The sequence below is a fragment of the Cavia porcellus genome, unplaced genomic scaffold (genome assembly GCF_034190915.1).
Source record: "Cavia porcellus strain 051 isolate PalLab524CR breed Dunkin Hartley unplaced genomic scaffold, mCavPor4.1 scaffold_18, whole genome shotgun sequence".
Lineage (NCBI taxonomy): Eukaryota > Metazoa > Chordata > Mammalia > Rodentia > Caviidae > Cavia > Cavia porcellus.
The window spans coordinates 51,604,788-51,624,988 of NW_026947501.1; the positions used below are offsets into that span (position 1 = coordinate 51,604,788).

General features: G+C 45.7%; 1 protein-coding gene across 1 annotated transcript; it reads left to right on the plus strand.

Annotated features, from left to right (window-relative positions):
• Positions 1-10,703: 10,703 nt before the first annotated feature.
• On the plus strand, positions 10,704-19,694 carry Lyg2 (lysozyme g2). Its single transcript, XM_003471573.2, has 6 exons — positions 10,704-10,874; positions 11,104-11,176; positions 13,905-14,045; positions 15,642-15,838; positions 16,811-16,946; positions 18,049-19,694. Exons 2-6 carry the CDS (start codon positions 11,134-11,136, stop codon positions 18,165-18,167), a joined length of 636 nt encoding a protein of 211 aa, XP_003471621.1. The 5' UTR covers positions 10,704-10,874; positions 11,104-11,133; the 3' UTR covers positions 18,168-19,694.
• Positions 19,695-20,201: the final 507 nt, after the last annotated feature.

The window sequence follows — 20,201 nt, forward strand, 5'->3', positions numbered from 1 at the left end:
GGTGAGTGAGCGAAAACTGGGACTCTCCCACGGTCCAGGAGACTCCAGCAGAGGACATTCTGGGACCGGGCAGACTTGCGGGAACAGAGCGCTGCAGTGACTTCAGTCACCAATCCCCCTCTCAAGCGGGATTGGTGAGCAGTGCCTAGCCCACGTGACGCTGCTGGCTGAGACCCAGTAGGCTAGCACAGCCCAGGTCCCAGCTCCTGAAGGCAGATTGACCTGGAGGGGCAGGCCCCACATAGGCTGCCTGGTCGGCAACTTCCTGGTGTGCTGCAGTGGGTGGGAACACCTAGCCGGCACAATTCAATCAGACTGTGGCTGACAGGGAAGGAAGCTGGGCCTCCTATATACGCATGCATATAAAAGGAACAAAGAATATGGGAAGAGGCAACAACAAGAAAGGGTCCTCGGCCCCCAATCCTGAGAAAGAGACAACAGCAGACACAGCACCAATAGACATAAAGCGCTATCTCAAGAGCCTCATAGACAAGTTCAGGAATGAAGTTATTAATGACCTGAAGCTAGACATAAGCAGAATAGTTAGAGAAATGCTAAGCACCACCCAAGAAAAAACAGATGGTGGAATGGAAGAACAGAAAAAGAGGGGAGAATTGTTTGATGGAGAAAATAGAGAAAGCATAGAATACGTGAAGCAGGTTCAAAGAGACTACCAGGAAACTAAAAAGTCTATCGAAAACTGGCATAACAGCTTGAAAGAAACTAAGGACAGATTATCTGAACTGGAGGGCAGATTTGTAATATGGGAGCATGAAATGAAAAACTTCTTAAAAATAACAAAGAAACAAACAGCAATAATACAAAGACTAGAAGATGATAAGAGGGTCTATAACTTAAGAATTAAGAACATAAAAGAAGAAGTAGGGACACAAACAAATGAAGTACAAAAGCTACTCACAGAAATAATCCAGGAGAATTTTCCTAATTTAGCAAAAGGTAAAGATACTCAGTTGTATGAAGCATACAGGACCCCAGCCACCTACAACCCAAACAGAGCAACACTCAGGCATATAATAATTAAAATTCCAGAAATCCAATACAAGAACAGAATACTAAAAGCCATCAGAGACAAGAAACAGATCACTTACAAGGGAACACCCATCAGAATTACAGCAGACTTCTTGGCACAAACCATCAAATCACGAAGAGCGTGGGGGGAAATAATTCAAGCTTTGAAAGATAATAATTTCCAGCCAACATTGATATATCCTGCACAACTATCCCTGGAAATTGATGGAAAAACAAGGTGCTTTCAGGATAAAGAGGAACTAGGGGAATATGCAACCACCAATTCAACTCTACAGAGAATACTGCAAGATATTCTAAAAAAGAAAAATACAAAAAATCCAGAAGTAGCGGCAGAGAGGCCACAATGAATGGAGCAGAAAACAAAATGAAGAAGACAAACTGACAACTAATGACAGAAAAAGAGCTCAACAGAAATGAGGCAGAGAAGATTGGATGATAGGAACAAGCTATTTTGAAGAAAATGATGTCTTAAGAAGTAATACTGTTTTAGTATCATCTTGTTTTGAAGTCTCATCTTTTGTTCTTCTGTCTCCATTGGTCTAAACAGGTGGTATCTTATTGGATTTTATTATATATGATAGTATAAGCAAAACCTTTTATAGACAAGGAGATTATACAGAAACCATTGTTCATTTTCTATTAGTTGATTCTAAATACCCTGTAATACTGTCATTCTCTTAAATTGTTTTACATTGTTTTGATATAGTTGATGCTACAGTATATGAAGTTATACTCAAAGATTTCAAGGAAAGAGACAATATGGTAACTACTTTTATGTCGGGATAATCTTGTGGTGAAACACTATTTTGCTTAAATGGTTATGTTTTGATCTGCGCTGATTTGCTGTTATTCCCTCTTTTATCTCAATCGCCATTTTATTATTTACTTTTTTATCCTTTTAATTAAGGGAAAAATAAATTAAAAATAGCAGGATATATTATAGTAACCCACTTTGACTTTACATTATCTTGATTTAAAGCCCTGTATTGCTCTCACCATCTTGTTTTGACTGATATCCCCCTATTCTGTTTTGCTTGATAGTATCAGGTTCGAAAGTTTAGGCAACAGCTGTGAAGATAGTGAGATTCATTATGACACCCATTCTGGTTGACTATTATCTACTTTTGAAGACCTATAATGTCTCCAATGTTTTGGTTTTGTTGGTTTTGTTCTTTACTGTTTTGTTCAAATTTTATTATAACTAATGATATAGGCAATTCTACTAGAGATAGCAGGAGGCATTATGGTAACCATTGTTGATCACCTAGTATTATGCTTTTACATTATCTATTACGTCCACCCTTTTGATTTGACTGACTGTTCTGTTATGTCACTTTTGGTTCTACTCTCTTCCAAAAAAGTAATAAGAACTGTGGGAGCAACAAAACCCAAAATGTGTAATTGTCATTGTACAAAAGAGAGGAAAAGAAAGTGCTCTAAACGATATAACTGCATGTATATTTAAGTGTATAAGATAGATAATGATATTACTGAGTTTTGTTGGATCATTGAACAGAACTGTTTGTAGTCTCACTGTTGGAATGTCCACTTTATAAACTTTAATTTTGTAACTTGAACAATTATTTCTAAGATGACAAAATGTAATCCATTAACTAGTGATTTCCTACTGTTTATTTTTTTCTGTAAATCTGTATAACTTGTACCCTTTCTCTGCTTTTTTTTCTTTTTCTCCTTAAATAAAATTAAAAAAAAAAACATGTAAGCTGCTGAAGATAAAATAGGTAACACTCTTAAATACATAGGCATGGACTTTCTGAACAGAACCCCAGTTGCACACGAAATAGTCCCAAGAATCAACAAATGGGATTGTACCAAATTAAAGAGCTTCTACACAGCAAAAGAAACAACCAATAGAGAACCAAAGACAACCCACAGAATAGGAAAAATTTTTTGCCAGCTATTGCTCAGAGGGCTATTATCTAGCATATATATAAGATTTCAAAAAAAAAATTGGAACCCCCTACCAAATAAAAAGCCAATCAAAAAATGGGCAAGCCAAATGAACAGACACTTCACAAAGGAAGTACAAATGGCCAATAAATGGGTGAAGAAATGTTCCATATCTCTGACCATTAGAGAAATGCACATTAAAACAGTACTGAGATTTCATTATACCCCAGGAAGAAAGGCCATCATTGAGAAACCAGATGCTAACAGACGCAGGTGAGGCTGCAGAGAAAAAGGAATCCTACACTGCCAGAGTGAACTTAAACTAGTACTAATGCATGGAGATTCCTCAAAAACTAAAACTAGAAACTCCACACAGCTATCCCCCTTCTGGTTATTTTCTTAAAGGAGTTAAAGACAGCATTTTATAGTGATTCATGCATACCCATTTTTTTTTATTTTGAAAAGAATGAGACCAAATGAAACAAAATAGGATAGAGTTAATCAAAACGAAATAATGATTGTGATACGGGACTTCAAAACAAGATAATAGGACATCAACACTGGCTACCATAATGCCTCTCATTATCTTTGGAGTGGCTGCCAATACCATCAGACATAATAAAATCAAACAAAACAAAATAGAATAAAATCAATCAAAACAAAACAATGAAACCAATACAGGGCTTCCAAACAAGATAACAGGAATTCAATAAAGGCTACGCACGTTTATAGCAGCACGGTTTGTGATAGCTCAGTCTTAGGAGCGGCCTGTGTGTCCACCACCAGATGAATGGATTAAGGGAATGTGGTTTACACTCCATGGAGCTCTGCTCTCCCACAAACGCGAGCCCCTGGCAGGAAAACGGATGCACCTTGAGACCATAGTGTTAAGAGAAATAAATCAGACACACAAGCTTCCGTATCACACTGCTTATATGGGAAACCTAATGTATAAAGAAAGAACAAAACAAAAGCTAGATCTTAGGAAATAAGGAGAAAGGTCTTTCTCGAAGGGGAAGGGGAAGGGGACGGAGATGGCGGGAGAAGGGCGCGGGGAGGGAAGGGTGAGAAGGGAGCGGGGATGCGCTCTGCCCCCGCAGCAGCAGCTCAGCACAGCAGACGCAAACACGCCGGCGCTAATAAAATAAGAACTAAAATGAAACGCCAGAGGGAGCCCTGGCCCCTGCTTCCTCGTCGTGCCCCGTGGGTCAGCGGGCTGAGGAAAGGTCATCGGAGCTTTGCACACACACCCCGACCTCTGTCACGGCGAGAAGCTGTCACCTGGGCCCTGGCTCATCCATCCTCTCTCCGTCCCCTCTGCACACCGTCCCTGTACTCAGTTTTGCTCCTGTTACTATAGGAGAGTTCCTGTGGCTCCAGGTCCCTGGAAATGGGGACAGCAGTAGGCAGGGCCAGCGCCCAGGAGGGGCTGAGGTGAAGGAGGACAGCGGGGTGCAGCGCTGAGGAGAGGAGGAGGTCTCAGAACATAAGGCAAGACTCTGGGTGTGGGATCCACTCTGCTACCTGAAATGACCCCAGGACCCTTCCAGGCTGTCTTGGCAGTCTCCTCTTCGGTCCTCTGGGGCAGTTTCCTCACATTTTATCTGGGTCCTAATTTTGTGTTTTCACTCTCTGCACACAATTTGGTCTCCTCTTTCACAGGGAACTAAAATCCACGTGAGAGCACGCTTAATTTGCTCCACTTGCTCAGTTCACTGAATAACAAACTCTCTGATTCCCTTTCTTTTTCCTCCTGTTAGAATTTGACCTGTTTCAAAACAGGATTTGATGGCCCAGAGATGAGCGCTGGACCCAGGGTAGGTTAGGTGGAATTCTTCCCTGCTTTGTTTTTCAGTCTGTGTACTAAGTAGCTATACCATAATTGTTGGTCCAGTCTGCACACCAGTAATCCCAGCACTTTGGGAGGCTGAGGCAGGAGGATGTCAAATTCAAACCCAGCCTTAGCAAGACCCTGTCTCAAAATAAAAATATAAAAGGACAAGAGATAAAGCCCTGTGTGAAGTCCCTGGATTCAATCACCAACCCCGGGGGTGAAGGGAAGCTGCGTGGAACATTCTTGCACTAATCTTTTGAGAGACATTTGTTTTCAGTTCTCTTAGCTGAATGCCTAGGAATGGAATTCATGGGTCACAGGGTAAATGTATATTTAACTTTATAGGAAACTCCTCAAAGCTCTTCCAAGTAATTATGTCATTTTATATTCCCACCAGCAACGTATGAGCTCTGGCTTTAGATTCTCACCAGTACTTGACACAGCTACTCTTTGCCCTTAACCTTTTTAAAGAGTGTGAAATAGTATGTCATTGTGGTTTTAATTTGCATTTCCCTGATATCTAATGGTGTTGAGCAATTTTTTATGTGGTCTTTATCAGCCATTTGCAGGTCTTTTTGGAAAACTTGGTCACATATGTGACAGGAGGAGAGTGTGTGCCTATAATCCAAGCTAGGAGGCTGGAGCAGGGAGGTCTCTGCCCAGGCATTTGAAGCCAGACCAGTCAACGTAATCCTTTCTCAAAAAAAGAAAGGAGAAAACATGGCTTTGGAAGATCAATGATGCAACTGTGAAAGGGGTTTCCTCAGCAGCATGTGAGGGTTTCCAAGGCCAAATGGGATTCCAGTGAGGTGTTGTAAGGGGCTTCCCTCTGCTTGCCCTCGGCCAGGGCACCAAGGTACCTCTTGCCCTGTGCTCTGGGGTTCCCCCTTCACCCTGAGCCATAGATGCTGGAACCCCTGCCCTGCCACCCTATTTCTCTCAGGCCACAGTGAGCCCTTACCTCCTACTTCCTGGCCTAGAAATAAACTCAATTATTTTCCTGAGCTGGCAGATAAGTAAACAAATGAATGAGTCAACAAGAATCCAAACCCTCAAGGCCCAGGGGGACGCGCCATGATGACAGCCAGGAGTGTGGGAAGCTCGTGGCTGATGACAAGTTCTCATGGGTAATTCATGTTTACCTTCAAGACAGAGCCGTGGGGCATTATGATCAGTGCCACTTGCAGAGGAGGAGAAGGAGGGCTTGTCGAGGTTACCAGAGCTGTGCCTGCCCCTCCTCCACGGCTCTTCTTCCCGATATCAGAGGCCGGGGCTGGGGTTCCCAAGTGACACCCAGGTGGGGACAACCAGTCTGTGCCATCTCAGACCGGTGTGTATGAATGGAGCGGAGCTGGGGACACTGGACACTGTGCACCCAAGGGTGCAGTCCCTGGCCAGCTTGGGACTCAGGGCAGGCCATCCTGTGTGGATCCTGAGGATCCCTTCATGGAACCTCACCAAAATCTGTTTTCTTGGGCACAAGTGCCTTGGCTTTTCTTATCCTTTGTCTTCTCCTAGTTAGAGTGGTCCTTCTTTTGGAGGGGGGACTGGTTTTGGATTTTTGAGACAACATCTCACTATGTAGTCCAGGCTGAATTTGAACTCACTACGTTGCTCAGGCTGGTCTACAACTTGCAGCAATCCTCCTGCCTCAGCCTCCTAAGGGCTGGGAATAGAGATATGCACTTCTGGCTACTGTTGGCACTGCAAAGTTAAGAACTTCTTTGGGCAGTGCCCTTACCAGCCCCTACTGAGGCAGCCTGCCTGGGAAGCCTGTAACTATAGCTGAGAACACTTCAACGATTGAGCAATCATCATCTCTCCAAAGTCTTTGTCAATAGGAAAGCAACTGGCAGCCAGGTCTTCTGTTTAAATTCTGGGCCTGCCTATGAGGAAAAGACTTCTGTTCGCTCATGGCAATATAGAGGGAAAAATGCCCTTTAAAAGACACCCTAAGACACAGGATTGCTGTGTGGTGACATTCCTGTAATCCTAGCTGCTTGGGAGGCTGAGGCAGGAGGATGGCAAATTCAAGGACAGCCTGGGCAACTTAGCAAGATGCTGTTTTAAAATTTAAAATTTAAAATCAGTATGAGGCGCATGTAAGTCCTCATGAGACCTAAGGCAGAAGGACTGTTGTGAGTTTTCTTACACAAACAAACAAAAAACACTGTGGCCTGGATGGAATTCAGTGTTTCAGCCTCTCTTTCTCTCAGCCTCCCTACTGGGACTCCATCCCCGAAGTGAGGGTGGGCGTGGCTCATACCAACCCCGGTAGATGTTGGAGCCGGAGGTCACAGGTCATCTGTTCTTGCCCAGCTTCGGTACCTGGATCGGGGGAAGTGATGCCAAGATCAGCAGAGACCGGCAGCCCTGCAGCTGCAGACTTGGCCTCTGCCCCCGCAGACCAGGGTTGTGTCTGCCATGCCTGCTGTTGTGAGACCATCCACGCTGGCTGATCCTGCGACATTGCACACAGCTGGCTCAGAGTCAGCGGCTGAAGACTTTCCGCTGTGGGGGTGCCTGGAGTCCTTGCCACTAGGGCAGGAACCCCAAAGACATCAGGACTCCAAGAGCCTTCCAGGGATTGGCCATGCTGAAGACACTTATGGGGACCCGGCAGAGAGCTCTGTTTGTGTAGCAAGGACACTGCTTACATCTAATGATTGATTGATTATCAGTTTTTTTTTTTTTTTTTGAAACAGGGCCTCATTGTCTAGTCCAGACTGACTTTCACTATGACATTCACTATGTAGTCCAAGCTGGTTTAAACTCAGCATGCTTCTTCTTCCTGACTCAGCCTCCAGGTGCTGAAATTACAGGGACCACACTCACTGATTTTGGGAAGCCCAGGGACAGACAGATGGAGATCGCCTCCCAACAATTTTAATACAACTGATAGGTACAACCATGCTTGGCATCCCTGCAGAGAAATGGGGAATCCTTCAGTGAATTTATTTTAAATTTAAATCAAGAAATTTCTCAGAATCTTGTGGGACCGAGCTGACATCTAACCTTCCGGTGGGGTCGAGGAGTCGAGAGTGAGGCTTTGCAAGAAACCCAGGCAGTGTCCTTTCCTGGGGATCTACCGTGCAGACTGTATCTTAGCCACACGGTCATTATTGATGGAAAAAGCAGAAAGCAACCAAAACACACTATGGATTCACTTCCCTTACTGTTCATTTGTGTTTACAATAAATCACCTTGCAAGCCCTTGACTCAGAGCACAGGAGAGAAGTGTGTTGGTTACGGAGAGGCACAGACCCAGGTTCAAACCCAGGCTCTGCCTCCTGCTCACTGTACTGTCCCTGACCGTTGGTGGAACTTCTCAAATCTAGGTTTCCTCAAATCTAAAACAGCACCTCATTCACACAGCCGTGGGAGGCCTGGATAATATAACACCCACACGAAACTGGCATGGGAAGGGTGTTTTCATTTGTTTTCTCCCTGACTGAACAGAATGATCGACATATTTGAAATCCATTACTTAATTAAATAATCCATTATTTAATTACAGAGTCTGCACTTCGAGGTCCTCATGTCTAGAAGGGCTCAGAGCGCCATTTCAGAAAGCAGGGAGGGAAATAATACGCTTCTTGTTCAGCGATGCTTTATGTGCTTTATTAACACCTAGTCCACCAGGGACACCTGGGGACAGTGCCAGCCTCCATGCACTCTCTTTTAACTTTTAATTCTTTCTCTATTCCTTCTTCCTCCTTTCTGGAGCTTTCTCACTGCTCTGAAGCCTGGAACTTTCCCGCCCTGCCTCCCTGAATGTTAAGCTCCTAGCTACTCAAAAGGAGCCTGTGCTCCAGGGAGGAAGGCACAAGTGACAGACATCAGTGCCCTGAGATGAGAGACCTGTTTCTGCGGGCATGGAGCCTGCAACCCCTGCAGGAGCTGGAAAGTCCTTGGACTCAGTGTCTGGCACTTCCTGTCTTCAAGTTTCTATGCAGACTTAGAAACTTGTCACATTTTTGGAAGGATGCTGGCCAGACTTCTTCCCTTCTGGGAAATGTGCTTCACCTATTTCAAGAATGTCCTTGCTGGGTGTGGTGGTACATGCCTATAATCCCAGCACTCAGGAGGCTGAGGCAAAAGGATCACCTTGAGTTCAAAGCCAGCCTGGGCTATATAGTGAGGTCCAGGCTAGCCTGAACTACATAGCGGAACCCTCTCTCAAAAAACCAAAAGAAAAAAAACCTTCAATTTCCTGTTTCTGAGGCTGCATAAGGTGTTTCATGTCTTCATCTGGGCATGAGCAAGAGGAAACACGTCTATCCCTGAAGAAGTTTTTGCCCCTGGCCAAACCCTCTTTTCTCACCTCAGAAAGTCAGGGTAATGACCGCCCAGTGGCTACTCCCCAGATTTGTACTGCTTTTCCAGAGCAGGGACCTGGTCTGTGTCAGGAACCAGGAGCAAGGGGCCAAGTGCAACCCTCAAGGTCACCTGATGTGACAGAGTAGATCATGTGACACATAGTTTGAGGATCATGTGACACTGGAGTGGAGAAACGCTACATTTCAGGCAAACCACCAGCCCAGGAATAAGAGCTGTTTGTTGTGCACTAGCAAAAAGAGCTTTGTCATCCTGTGCTATGCTTGTCACCCTAGTAACTCCCTTTGCAAACACAGCTGTTTTTTGCAGCTGGCCACACTGGAGCACCAACCACATCGTTATAAATTAACGGAAGTGCCACCATACTGTTCTGTATGCATCCTCAACCTAGTAACCTGTTTGCTGTGTCAACCTTTGTTCCCTTTGTGAGAGACAAATGTTTCTGGAATTAGCAGACCAAGGGCTGTGAATTCCTGTAAGGAAGGAAAGGGCTAACCACTGACTGCAAAACGTCCCTGACCTCAAGCAAAGGGGAACAAAGGCCTTCCTCATTCCTGCCAGCTTATGTACTTTGCAGTTTATGTGCTATAAAAGTCTGTCAAAATTCTAACCTAGTTACACAGCTTTTCAAACTCCATCTGCACTGTGTCACTGGTACCAGCTTAAATAAAGTGCTCTTTTTTCTTTTTAAAAGACATCTTGCCCTTTTTTGGACAACAACTCAGGGCTCATTTTTGGGATACAACATTGTTTACTTATCTTTTTAAGGCTAATCTTAGTGTTACTGGATGGAGAGTCTCTTGGGGCTTTTTTCCAGGTTCCTAGGGTCCCCACCAGAGAACTGGACAAGACACACAGAAAAGGGAATAAAAGTACACATTTATTGAAGGCAGAAGAAAAGCATGCCCTGCAGAGTGAGAGTAAACTCACAAAAAAGTGCACAACATCGCCTAGGATAATGGAAAGGCAAACGATCCAAAATTCCTCATTTGTCTTTCTTTTATGTAAATGAGGCATTGGGGCTGTGGAGCTATCCACTTAAGATCAAACCATACATAACTGTCCTATCAAAAAACTCATTTGGCTTCATGTTACATGTAAATGAAGGATCAGAAACAGTGTCTTCTGATTGACTCTGCCTACATGCAAATGAAGGATTGAAAAGAGCATCTTCTGATTGGTCTAGTGACCTGCATCAGATTTAAAGGAAGGACTGAAAGTAACTAGTTTCTGATTGGTCCAAAATAGCACATTTCTGATTGGCTCTGTGTACAGTGATGATGGCTTACTGTACTGGGAGTGTCCCTTGCCTTGTCCTATCTTATTAGCAAAACTTTTGGTATCCACAATCAGCCTGCCAAACAGAACCTCCAGTGCAACCTGGGGGTTCATTAGGCTAATTAATTACTTGTGGTTAGTAAACATGTTAAAGTCCTTTCATTAAAGGAGCCACCTAAGTCCAAAGTACTATTATAATCAGGCCTAATGAGGTCAGTGGGTTTAAAGAGAGGGCTTTAAATCATATATAAAGCTCCCCTACCACAGTTTGGCACAGGAGGAGGTCCAGAGGAGACAGGTGAGTCTGCTCACTGGCTCCGTTGGAGGACCTGACACTCTTGTGCCATAGGACAAAGGCCACCACTCTGTAAATCTCTTTCTCTGCATCTTGACCCACAGGTTGAGCTGCAGAAGACCTTCCCAAAGGGGGCGGGGGACATCTTCTCTGGGAGGGTGCAGACAGGTAAGTGCTGGCTTTGTAAGCCTTATAAGCTGTCTTTTGAATGAAACCAAGAATTAAGAGCTTTATTTAAAATACACTCTCTTAAGTGTGTGTAGGTAACATTGATAAGATATGGGAAGGGATGAATTGGAGTTGAAATGGATTGGAAGTTTACACTTTGACCTGGAAGATAGGCAAGCAATGTTCAGAAACCAAGTTTTGAAATTAACAAGTTTCTATTTAAAATCAGAACAGGTCCCCTAGGATAAGTCTCACCACCATGCTGCCCTCCATCCTGCTTGTGGGACTTGTTGCTCTCATCGGTGAGTCATTCATGGCATTTGCCACTGATCAGAGGGTGTCAATATAATAAAGCAGCGATTCCATGCAATGGAAGAATGGGCCCTTCTACCGTGTTGGGCTGTGCAGAATGGGCCCCGTGCCATATTGCTTATTACTATAAATAAGAGTGTTCTGCTCACAAGCAGATGATGGTGTGAGTGGAAATTTCTAACAGTAGCAATTGGTCTCCTTACTTCCTGTCTGACAGTGCAGCTGCTGAGTTTTGAAATTTTATCCCATACAAGGGTTGGTTGAAGTTTCATATACAGTTGGATGCTTTGTTTAAACCAGAGATCTAGGGACCAGTGTCTTTGAGGCAAGATCACAAAGAGAAAAATCATCAGTGCCAGACCGTAGATAAGAGTTAGATGGATTTATAGAGGAAAATGCCCACTAATCGTGGGGGGTGTTGCTAAGAGGGCCACACAGGCATGGCTTTCCAGGCAGGCTGTGGAGTTGAAGAATGCTGGGCGACTTCCTGTGATAAGGGAAGAGCAGTGATGTCAGTAAAGAGCACAGAGGTAGAGACACATAGAAAGCTTTTGGGACAGCGAGCAGGTCACTGTGACCAGGTGGGGGGGGGTGTCTCTAAGGTGAGTGCTGGATGGGTGTAGTGGGGGTTTGCATCTCTAATCCCAGCACTCAGGAGGCTGAGGCAGGAAGATCACCACAAGTTGGAGGCCAGCCTGGGCTACACAGTGAGTTCAAGACTAGCCTGAACTGCATAACAAGACCCTGTTTCAAGAAAGAAAGAAAGAAAGAAAGAAAGAAAGAAAGAAAGAAAGAAAGAAAGAAAGAAAGAAAGAAAAACAAAAGAGCCATTGTAAGCAATGGTTTATACAGTGATGACTGGGAAGAAAATGCTTCTTAAATGTTGTGACTTCGGAGAAGAGAAGCCACCCAAAGCAATAATATCTAGTTAGTCTGATCAAAAGCAGGGCTAGCTTTATGTTTTTACTCATTTCTAATTGCCAGGTAGTAGCAGAGCTGGCCTGCCAGAGGATTAATTATGAGTTTCTGGACCAGCTGTGTACTCCCGAAGGTGACTCGAATTGTAAAAGGGCTTATCACATTAAGTACAGTGTAAACACCAGGAAGCAGCTGTGAACACTGTATTGTTTTCTTTACTTTTGTTTTCTCAGTGCTGGGGTCGAATCCAGGGTCTTGAGCTAGGCAAGTGCTCACCACAGAGCCAGAGCCGCACCCTCGGCCTTATGCTGAATTATTTGGGGCTGAGGGTGCTTTAGGAAGGAGTGTTCCCGTACAGGACTTACACAGTTGTCCCTCTCCCCACTGTATATGTAAGCGGTTGAATTCTTGGAAACAGAACCTGCAGAGAAGCAGGGCTGAGCGCACTTCCTATCCACAGTGCGGGTCCACGGGGAGGCTGCCTGTGTGATGGTTTCTGACCCGTGACCTCGTGGAAGCCCCAGTTCTCTGAGGACGTAGAGGCTTTGAGGGTTTCTGCTGCTCTTCTCTAGGCAGACTTTCTCAGCATCCCTAGTTTGCCCAGTAGCTTCATTGTTTAACTTTCTGATCCATTCACAATCTTTCTTTCTTTCTTTGTTCTTCTTTCATTTGTTTATTTTTGCTTAATTGTGGATGAGAGAGAGCAGGTTGGGTCTATATGTTTTGATGAGTTTTGCTTTAAAAAAAAAAAAAAAGAGTTACAAGGGCTGGGGATTTAGCTCAGTGGCAAGTGCCTGCCTGGCAAGTGCAAGGTTGTCAGTTTGATCTCCTATACCAAAAAAAAAAAAAGTTACATACTTCTAAATCTTTGGTTTTTAATTTGTAGAGTTAACTTTTTTTGTACAGTAAATATTACAGAGAAAAATTCCATTTGGGTCCCCCCCCCAAGTTTTGGGTTTTAAAACATTTTAAGATAATTTTTATTAGCGCATGTTTGTAGCATGCAGTGATCACCTTCATCCTGAGGAGTGATCACATGTACATGACACACCTTAATTATTTTTACCTCCGTTTATCATGTGCCTACTTCTAAAACATGCAGTCTGGTTATACCGACAAGCTCATCGGAGCTATGATATGGTAGGTAGGTCAGTTCTATTAGGAAAAACAGTTTATGTTATCAAGTAAGAAAATCTTCCTTCCTTCCTTCTTTCCTTCCTTCCTTGCTTGCTTCCTTCTTTCCTTTTCTGTGGCACTGGGGAGCAGAGAATTGCTCTCAAGGCCTCAAGCAGGTTGGGTAAGTGCTCTGCCACTGAGCTGCTCTCCCAGGGCTGGTAATATTTTTCACATCCAATATTTTAATAAAGTTAGTTTCTGGTAATAAATGTTGGAGACAAGTATGATGGTATATGCCTGTGATTCCAGCCCTCAGGAAGTTGAGGCAGGAGGATCCATCGCTGTGGGTTCAAGGCTAATGTGGGCTCCACAGTCAGTTCAAGGCCAGTGAGACCCCGTCTCAAAAAAAGACTGCAGCAAATATATCTGCGACCAACGTGAATTGATTTTCATAACGCTTTGTGTGGTGCTTTAGAATTAAAACACAGCACAACAACAGGAGCTTGGAGAGGGTGGGCGGGAGGCACTGGCTGGACGGAAGAGCCACGAGCGGTGGGAGGCACTTGAGAATGATCAGGTCTGTGGCCTTGGCCTTCATGGGTTTTGCTTGTTTGTAGTTTTTTTAATAGCAGCTCAAGCAATATTTTCTCACAGGCTCATGAGAATTAACCCTTCTGCTCCCAGGCAAGAGCAGGAGCTCCTACCCTTTCCCTCATGCCCTGCGGCCTCATCTGCACCCCCGCCTGTACCACGGCTGCTACGGGGACATCATGACCATGGAGACCGCCGGGGTGCGCTGTGACATCAGCAATCTGCTCACCTGCGGTGAGTGGGGAACAGCGAAGGTTGGGCCTCCGCCTGCCATCAGCTCCTTTCTTAGCAAGTAACTGAATTATGGAAGATACCATCGCTGTCATCGTAACGATGGCCAGTGGGTGGCCCCTGTCTGTAACTCCAGCACCTTGGGAAGCTGAGGCAGGAAGGATCTTGAGTTTGAACTCAGCCTGGGAAACTCAGCAGTTTAACAAGACCTGATCTCAAAAAACCAAAGCTACAAATGGGTCTGGGGATGTAGCTCAGTGGTTTGTTACCGGGCTTTGGGGGCTGGAGTCTCCTCCTTCTTGAGGTAATTTCTAGGTTCTTTGTGTCATGAATAAGAATGGAATGAAAGAAGCATAAAGGGTGGCAAAGTCTCACATTTATTAAAGTTGGGAAAAGACAAGCGCTGCAGAGTGAGTTTGGGGCAAGTAAAAGTAGGGGAAAAAAGGGGGGGGATGCACCCGAGGGCGGGGTATCGTGAAGAGACAGGACGGCAACAGCGTAATGGCACATATTCCTCAGGAGAGGGTCCCATCCAGGTCCTTCTATCCGGCACCTGCTGGAGTCCCCGCAGGGCTTTAGAACTGTTTGCTCCACATCCTGGGTTACTACGTCACGCCTACTTTGTAGTTAGTTTCAGCCCCAGCCCACCTGCCTGCCTCAATCCCCAGAAGTATCCTGTTCAGCCTAACAAATCACTTCATTTCCCCCCATCCTTTTGTTTTTCTTTTTTCTTCCTTTCTTTTTTTGGGGGGTGGGTACTGGGGATTGAACTCATAACCTCATGTTTGCCAGGCAGGCACCTATGCCCTGAGCTAAATCCCCAGCTCTTTGCTTTGCATTTTTGAGACAAAATATGTAGCCCAAGCTGGCCTCAATCTCACTGGGATCCTCCTGCCTCAGCCTCCTGAGTGCTGTGATTACAGGCTTGCGCCATCACGTCCAGTGATTTGAATGTTGTAAGGAGGCCTCCTGTACCCTGTACTTCTGCTTCTTGGTCACCCTGGTCCAAAGGCAAGTCACTCAGAGCTGGAAGTGTTCCCAGTGACAGAGCTCTGGGGTCACACGCACTGCGCTCCCTACCCTGGACAGATCAGAGCCCTGAGGCTCAGCAGGAAGGACAGGCCTCCCTGGCACAGAGCTAGGCACTGGCACAGCAAGGTTACAATTTGGCCTGGTGGCCTAGAGCCATCCCTAAGCACAAAGAGGAAGTAGAAACAGCAGAAATGGCACCTGCCAGGACCTGTCTGAGACCTGTCTGGTTTCTATAGTCAGGGCTGCGAAGGGCTTCTCGGGATGGGTGTTCAGGCCGTGGGCAGAGGTCAGGGCTGAGGTTAGCTTAGTAAATTTTTAAAAAGGGGCTCCATCAGAGCTGGGCGTGGTGCCACATGCCATAATCTCAGTGTTTGGGAGGCTGAGGCAGGAGGATAACTGTGAGATGGAGGCCAGCCTGGGTTACATAGTGAGTTCAAGGCCAGCCTGGAATACATACTGTGAGACCCTGTCTCAAAAAACCAGGAATCCAAAAAAGAAAGAAAAGAAAAGAAAAAAGAAAAAGAGTCTCTTCCAGAGTGGGAAGCAGTCTTTCTTCTGTCTCCTTAGGGATCCGCGGCTCTGAAATGTTTGCCGACATGGACCTGCGCTCCATAAGGCCTTACCAGACCCTCATCAAAGAAGTGGGACAGAAGTACTGCGTGGACCCTGCCCTCATCGCAGCTGTCATCTCCAGAGAGAGCCACGGGGGCACCGCCCTGCAGCGCGGCTGGGACAGCAGGGGACTGAAGTTTGGCCTGATGCAGGTATTTGAGCTTCGTCCTCCCTTCCGGAAGCTCAGCCCCAGCTGCAGGGTTGCCAGACCGGGCTGAGAAGGGCTTCCCTATCTTCACCAGGGATTTCCGTGACAAGTCTGATGCTCATGACAGGGCTGTCAATTTCTTGATCTTTTCTAAAATCTTCTAGATAGCTGGGCAGGGTGGCTACACCTGTCATCCCAGCACTCTGGGAGGCTGAGGTGGGAGGATGCCAAGTTAGAGCCCAGCTTGAGTCAGTTAGGGAATTAGTGAGACCCTATCTCAAAATAAAAAATAATAAACAGGCTTTGGATATAGCTCATGAAAGACCCTGCACTGAATCCTCTGTACTTAAAAAAACAAACAACAAAAAAAGTGTTTTGTAGGAACCATAGCTACAATTCTGCAGTAAGTCATATGCAGTATACTTCAACTGAGAGAATTTTATAGAAAGCACTATTATTACAGGCGCTTCTTGAGGATCCTGAAGTAGTAAATTTAATCTGTGTGAACTGAAACAACACAATCAGGCCCTTTGGGGACTGACTTTATCCTTTATATAAACTGGTGAAAAGGATTCAAATTATCTGGGTATTTGTTTTTAGGATCTATTTAACTTGTGTCTAGAAGCCCAGACTTCAGGCTTATGAGTTAGAAACTAATTATTTGAATTATTCAGAATTTTTTTTTTACTGCAGATATATAGATGTAGGTTGCTAACTGTTCCGCAGCCACTTTTGCTCCTCCAGCTCCTCCTCGCCCTCTTCCTCCTCTTGAATATTAGCCTGCTCAGCTAAAACTCCCCACCTCTGCTTCTCCCGAGCCTTCCTGTGTTTCTCTTTCTTCCCTGTGGACTTTTGGGAGACAAAGGGAAGGTGCCCAGGGCAGTGTCTGTGAGCTGGAGCCTGGCCGGGAAATGCGAAACCGCAGAGAGATATGCTTCCTCGTTCAGATGCTGACGTTACTGTCTGGATTTTTCAGGTGGATAAAAGGTTTCAACCCACTGGTGCCTGGGACAGCAAAGAACACCTTTCACAGGCTGTGGATATCCTAGCAGAAAACATTAAAGCGATGCGGAGGAAGTTTCCCACGTGGAGTGTGGATCAACACCTCAAAGGTAGGCATGCATGTGGTGGTTTGTTAAGAGCGGATGTGCTCGGAGCCTTGCTGGCTGGTCCAGCCGGGCAGCGGTGGGCTGAGGAGCAGAAGCAGCACGGTTCCCCTTTGCCAACCTCCTCAACCTTTCTGCAGGGTGCTGGGCTCCTGTAACATCTTCTGTCCATTACTAAGCAATGCCTTGAGCACGAATGCCATGATCCAGGAGGATGTTTACCTTCTTCTCAGAGGTTTGCCCAGATGCCCAGATGCAAGGAGACGCTGGTCGTTTCTTTCCCAAAGTGTCTGAGTGAGATTTCACCCTGTGAGCATTCTCAGTGCCCCGGGTGCCCTGAAAAACTCCACATGACAATCTCAGCTTGGCAGAACGCAGGTCCCCTCCAGCCCTCATCTCTCACACGGGAGGGACTTGATAGCTTCCCACTCTGATGCTCTTTTCCTGCACGCCTCTGGTGACATCATGAATGTACTGGCAGCCGGAAGATGAGATGCTTTCTTAGGCTCCCTCCACCCCATGGCACCAGCTCCTTTGCACCCCCACCCCACCCCCACAGACACAGCGTGTGCAGGTGGTGCCTTCTCTCCCTCCGGTTCCCAGTCTGCACTCAGCCCTTTCCCCTCTTCAGTTTTATTTTCTCTTCCCACCCCCTTTCCATGTTCTCCATCTCTTGCTCTCCCATCCATTTGAAAAATATCTCCTCACTTCCTATTTATCCATCTTCTGTCTGTGAGGGGGTCTTTTCCTTTGCCATATTTTATTTGTTAAAGGTACGCTTGTTGAATGAATGAATGAATGAATGAATGAATGAATGAATGAATGAATACACAGGTGAATTCTTGGATAAATGTTACCATCTCAGACTGCAGATTTGCTGCACATCTGGTTCTGCCAACTCTTGACTATATAAAAAGCAAAACTGACTATTGAAATGGGAAAAACAAACAGTTAAAGAGATAAAAACAAACAAACTGCATCCTTGCTAGTGACCCTCGGGTATCACATCCTTTCAGGGGGAGGGGAGGATGACGTCTGAGCTGGGACCGCTCCCATCTCATTTCTGCAGCAGTTCCTGTTGGAGTCTAAACCCTGTGCTTCCTTCCAGGTGGCCTATCTGCCTTTAAGTCAGGAGCCGAAGCCATTGCTACCCTGGAAGACATCGACTCCGACTATGCTGATGATGTGGTTGCCCGAGCTCGATTCTACAGGTCCCACGGCTTCTAGGCGAAGCCTCATCGGAGGTTACCCAGGTGGTTTCCTGGTGACAGTTTGCTTCGAATGTGTTGCACCCAACACTGGTAAAGACCAGGATGGAAATAATGAAAGAAAATTCCCAATATTCTTAATGAAAATAACTGTTAGGAAAAAAAATGCCCACCTAGACCCTCCCTACCAGATTTACTCCTGAGAAGCGAAGTCTGACCTGCATCTCTTTCCCAGCATCTGCTAAACTACTAGGGCTTTGCTTATACAACCTCCTGGCTCCTCAGCCAGTTCAACCACAGGCACGGGAGGAGGAGCCACAGATGGAATTCCAGCCCCATCAATACTGAGCACTGACAGAGTGACTTTCAAAGGACAGACACTGAATCCTTCAGGCCACACCCACCTCCCATGTCTCCTCTTCTTTATGGAAGACCCACACACTGGCTGCTTCTGTACTCACTGCCAAAAACTTCCTTTCTCGGAGGTCTGCTGCCTGGAAGACAGGGCTGCAGAAAAGCACATGGCATCCGGATTAATTAAGCCACAAGCAAAAAGTGGACACTCCTGGAAATTTTAAGTAATCAGATTACTAGGAGTCTCACAGAACTGACCAAGGACGTGAAGCAAATCAGGTAACTCTAGCCAGCTGTGATGCTGCATGCTGTAATCCCAATGCTCAGGAGGCTGAGGCAGGATTGTCACACGTTCAAGGCCAGTCTGGATTACACTCGTGAGTTCAACACCAGCCTAAATTATATAGTGAGGTAGGGAAATGAAAGAAAGTACCAAAAGAATGAAAGAGAGGGAAATGAAAAAGAAAAGAAACCAGATGACTTGGGGCTGAGGGACAGAGATCAGTTAGCCAGATTTTGTAGCTCAAAGTAGCACCCTCATCGCACCAATGATCTCCAAAGACTGCCCTCCCCATCTATCACACCCATGGTCTCAGAGAAAGACTGGTTGGTTTGATTTAGGTCAAACCCGTTGGCTACTCTGCTCTTTGGTCTATCCCAGACCATCAGTGATGGAGACAGAAAATCCTCTGGGAGGAAATGAGTGTCATTTATGTCTCTTACTTGCATAGTCAGGCGTATACACAATATGCTGGAGTATGAGGGTCACCGAGTCCCTGCCATTGTGCCCCCGCTGGGCTTTTAGCTTTCTTCCGTGGGTGTTTCTTCCCGTCACTTTCTGAGAAGGAATCCAGCTCATAGGCACCTGCCTGGGAGCCACCTTGGGGAAGCAGAGCCAAGCCTTCTTTGCACAGCGACCTCTCACCCTCTCCCGATGACCTGACCCTTGCCTTGGGAAGAGCCAGTGGCCAGCTGGTGTGACAGCCTGCAACATATGCATCTTTCGTGGTCGGCAGAAGCCCAGGCTGAATTAGCTTTAAACACTTCTGAGTTTCATTCCTGCACGTGGGCAAGGAAGGACATTCTTTAGATGTTTGCTTTGCTCACCAATGATTTCCTCACGAGCATTCACCGCCACCACATCACCAGTCCCTTTGATGTTGCTATTACAAGAATAAAGTACATCCAGGCAGGCAATTGTCAAAAAATATGAAAAAAAAACCAAACCCTAGTGAACTGGTTTAACCCTTGAACGTACTCTCCTGTTCTCTTTATGCCAGAAGAATCCTGAATAGACTCCATATTCAGGGTGTCTTACTTTGCTTGCTCCAGATTCAGGCTCTGAGACAGGGATTCGAAGACAGGTAGTTAATCTTAGAGGTACAGGGAACCCAGTGCACAGTGGCTTGGGTTACAGGGAAGAAGAGGCTAATAAAATATGCCAATAGTGGGCATCAGAGCTCAACCTTCCAGGAAAGTTAAAAGGATTGGTGCAAAACACATACCTCAGAACTACCCTGTGCAAGAACAGGAGCCAACCTGCCCCGGGTGTGTGGGATCTGCGATTCTTCACTAATGGGATCTAGCAGGCATGTAGGCAGCACAGATCTGTGTTTCCAAGATCAAGAGGCCATGGACACAGAGATGCACATCAGCTGAGGATTCCGAGAGGTCCAAGGAAATGAGAGGCAACAGACAG

What these genes read in the sequence shown, in the direction of transcription:
- Lyg2 (XM_003471573.2), top strand. Translation starts at nt 11,134, where the DNA reads ATGCTGCCCTCCATCCTGCTTGTGGGACTTGTTGCTCTCATCG. An exon ending in CAGCAATCTGCTCACCTGCG is followed by an intron (nt 14,046 to 15,641) that starts GTGAGTGGGGAA and finishes CTGTCTCCTTAG; the next exon opens with GGATCCGCGGCTCTGAAATG. An exon ending in TGTGGATCAACACCTCAAAG is followed by an intron (nt 16,947 to 18,048) that starts GTAGGCATGCAT and finishes GCTTCCTTCCAG; the next exon opens with GTGGCCTATCTGCCTTTAAG.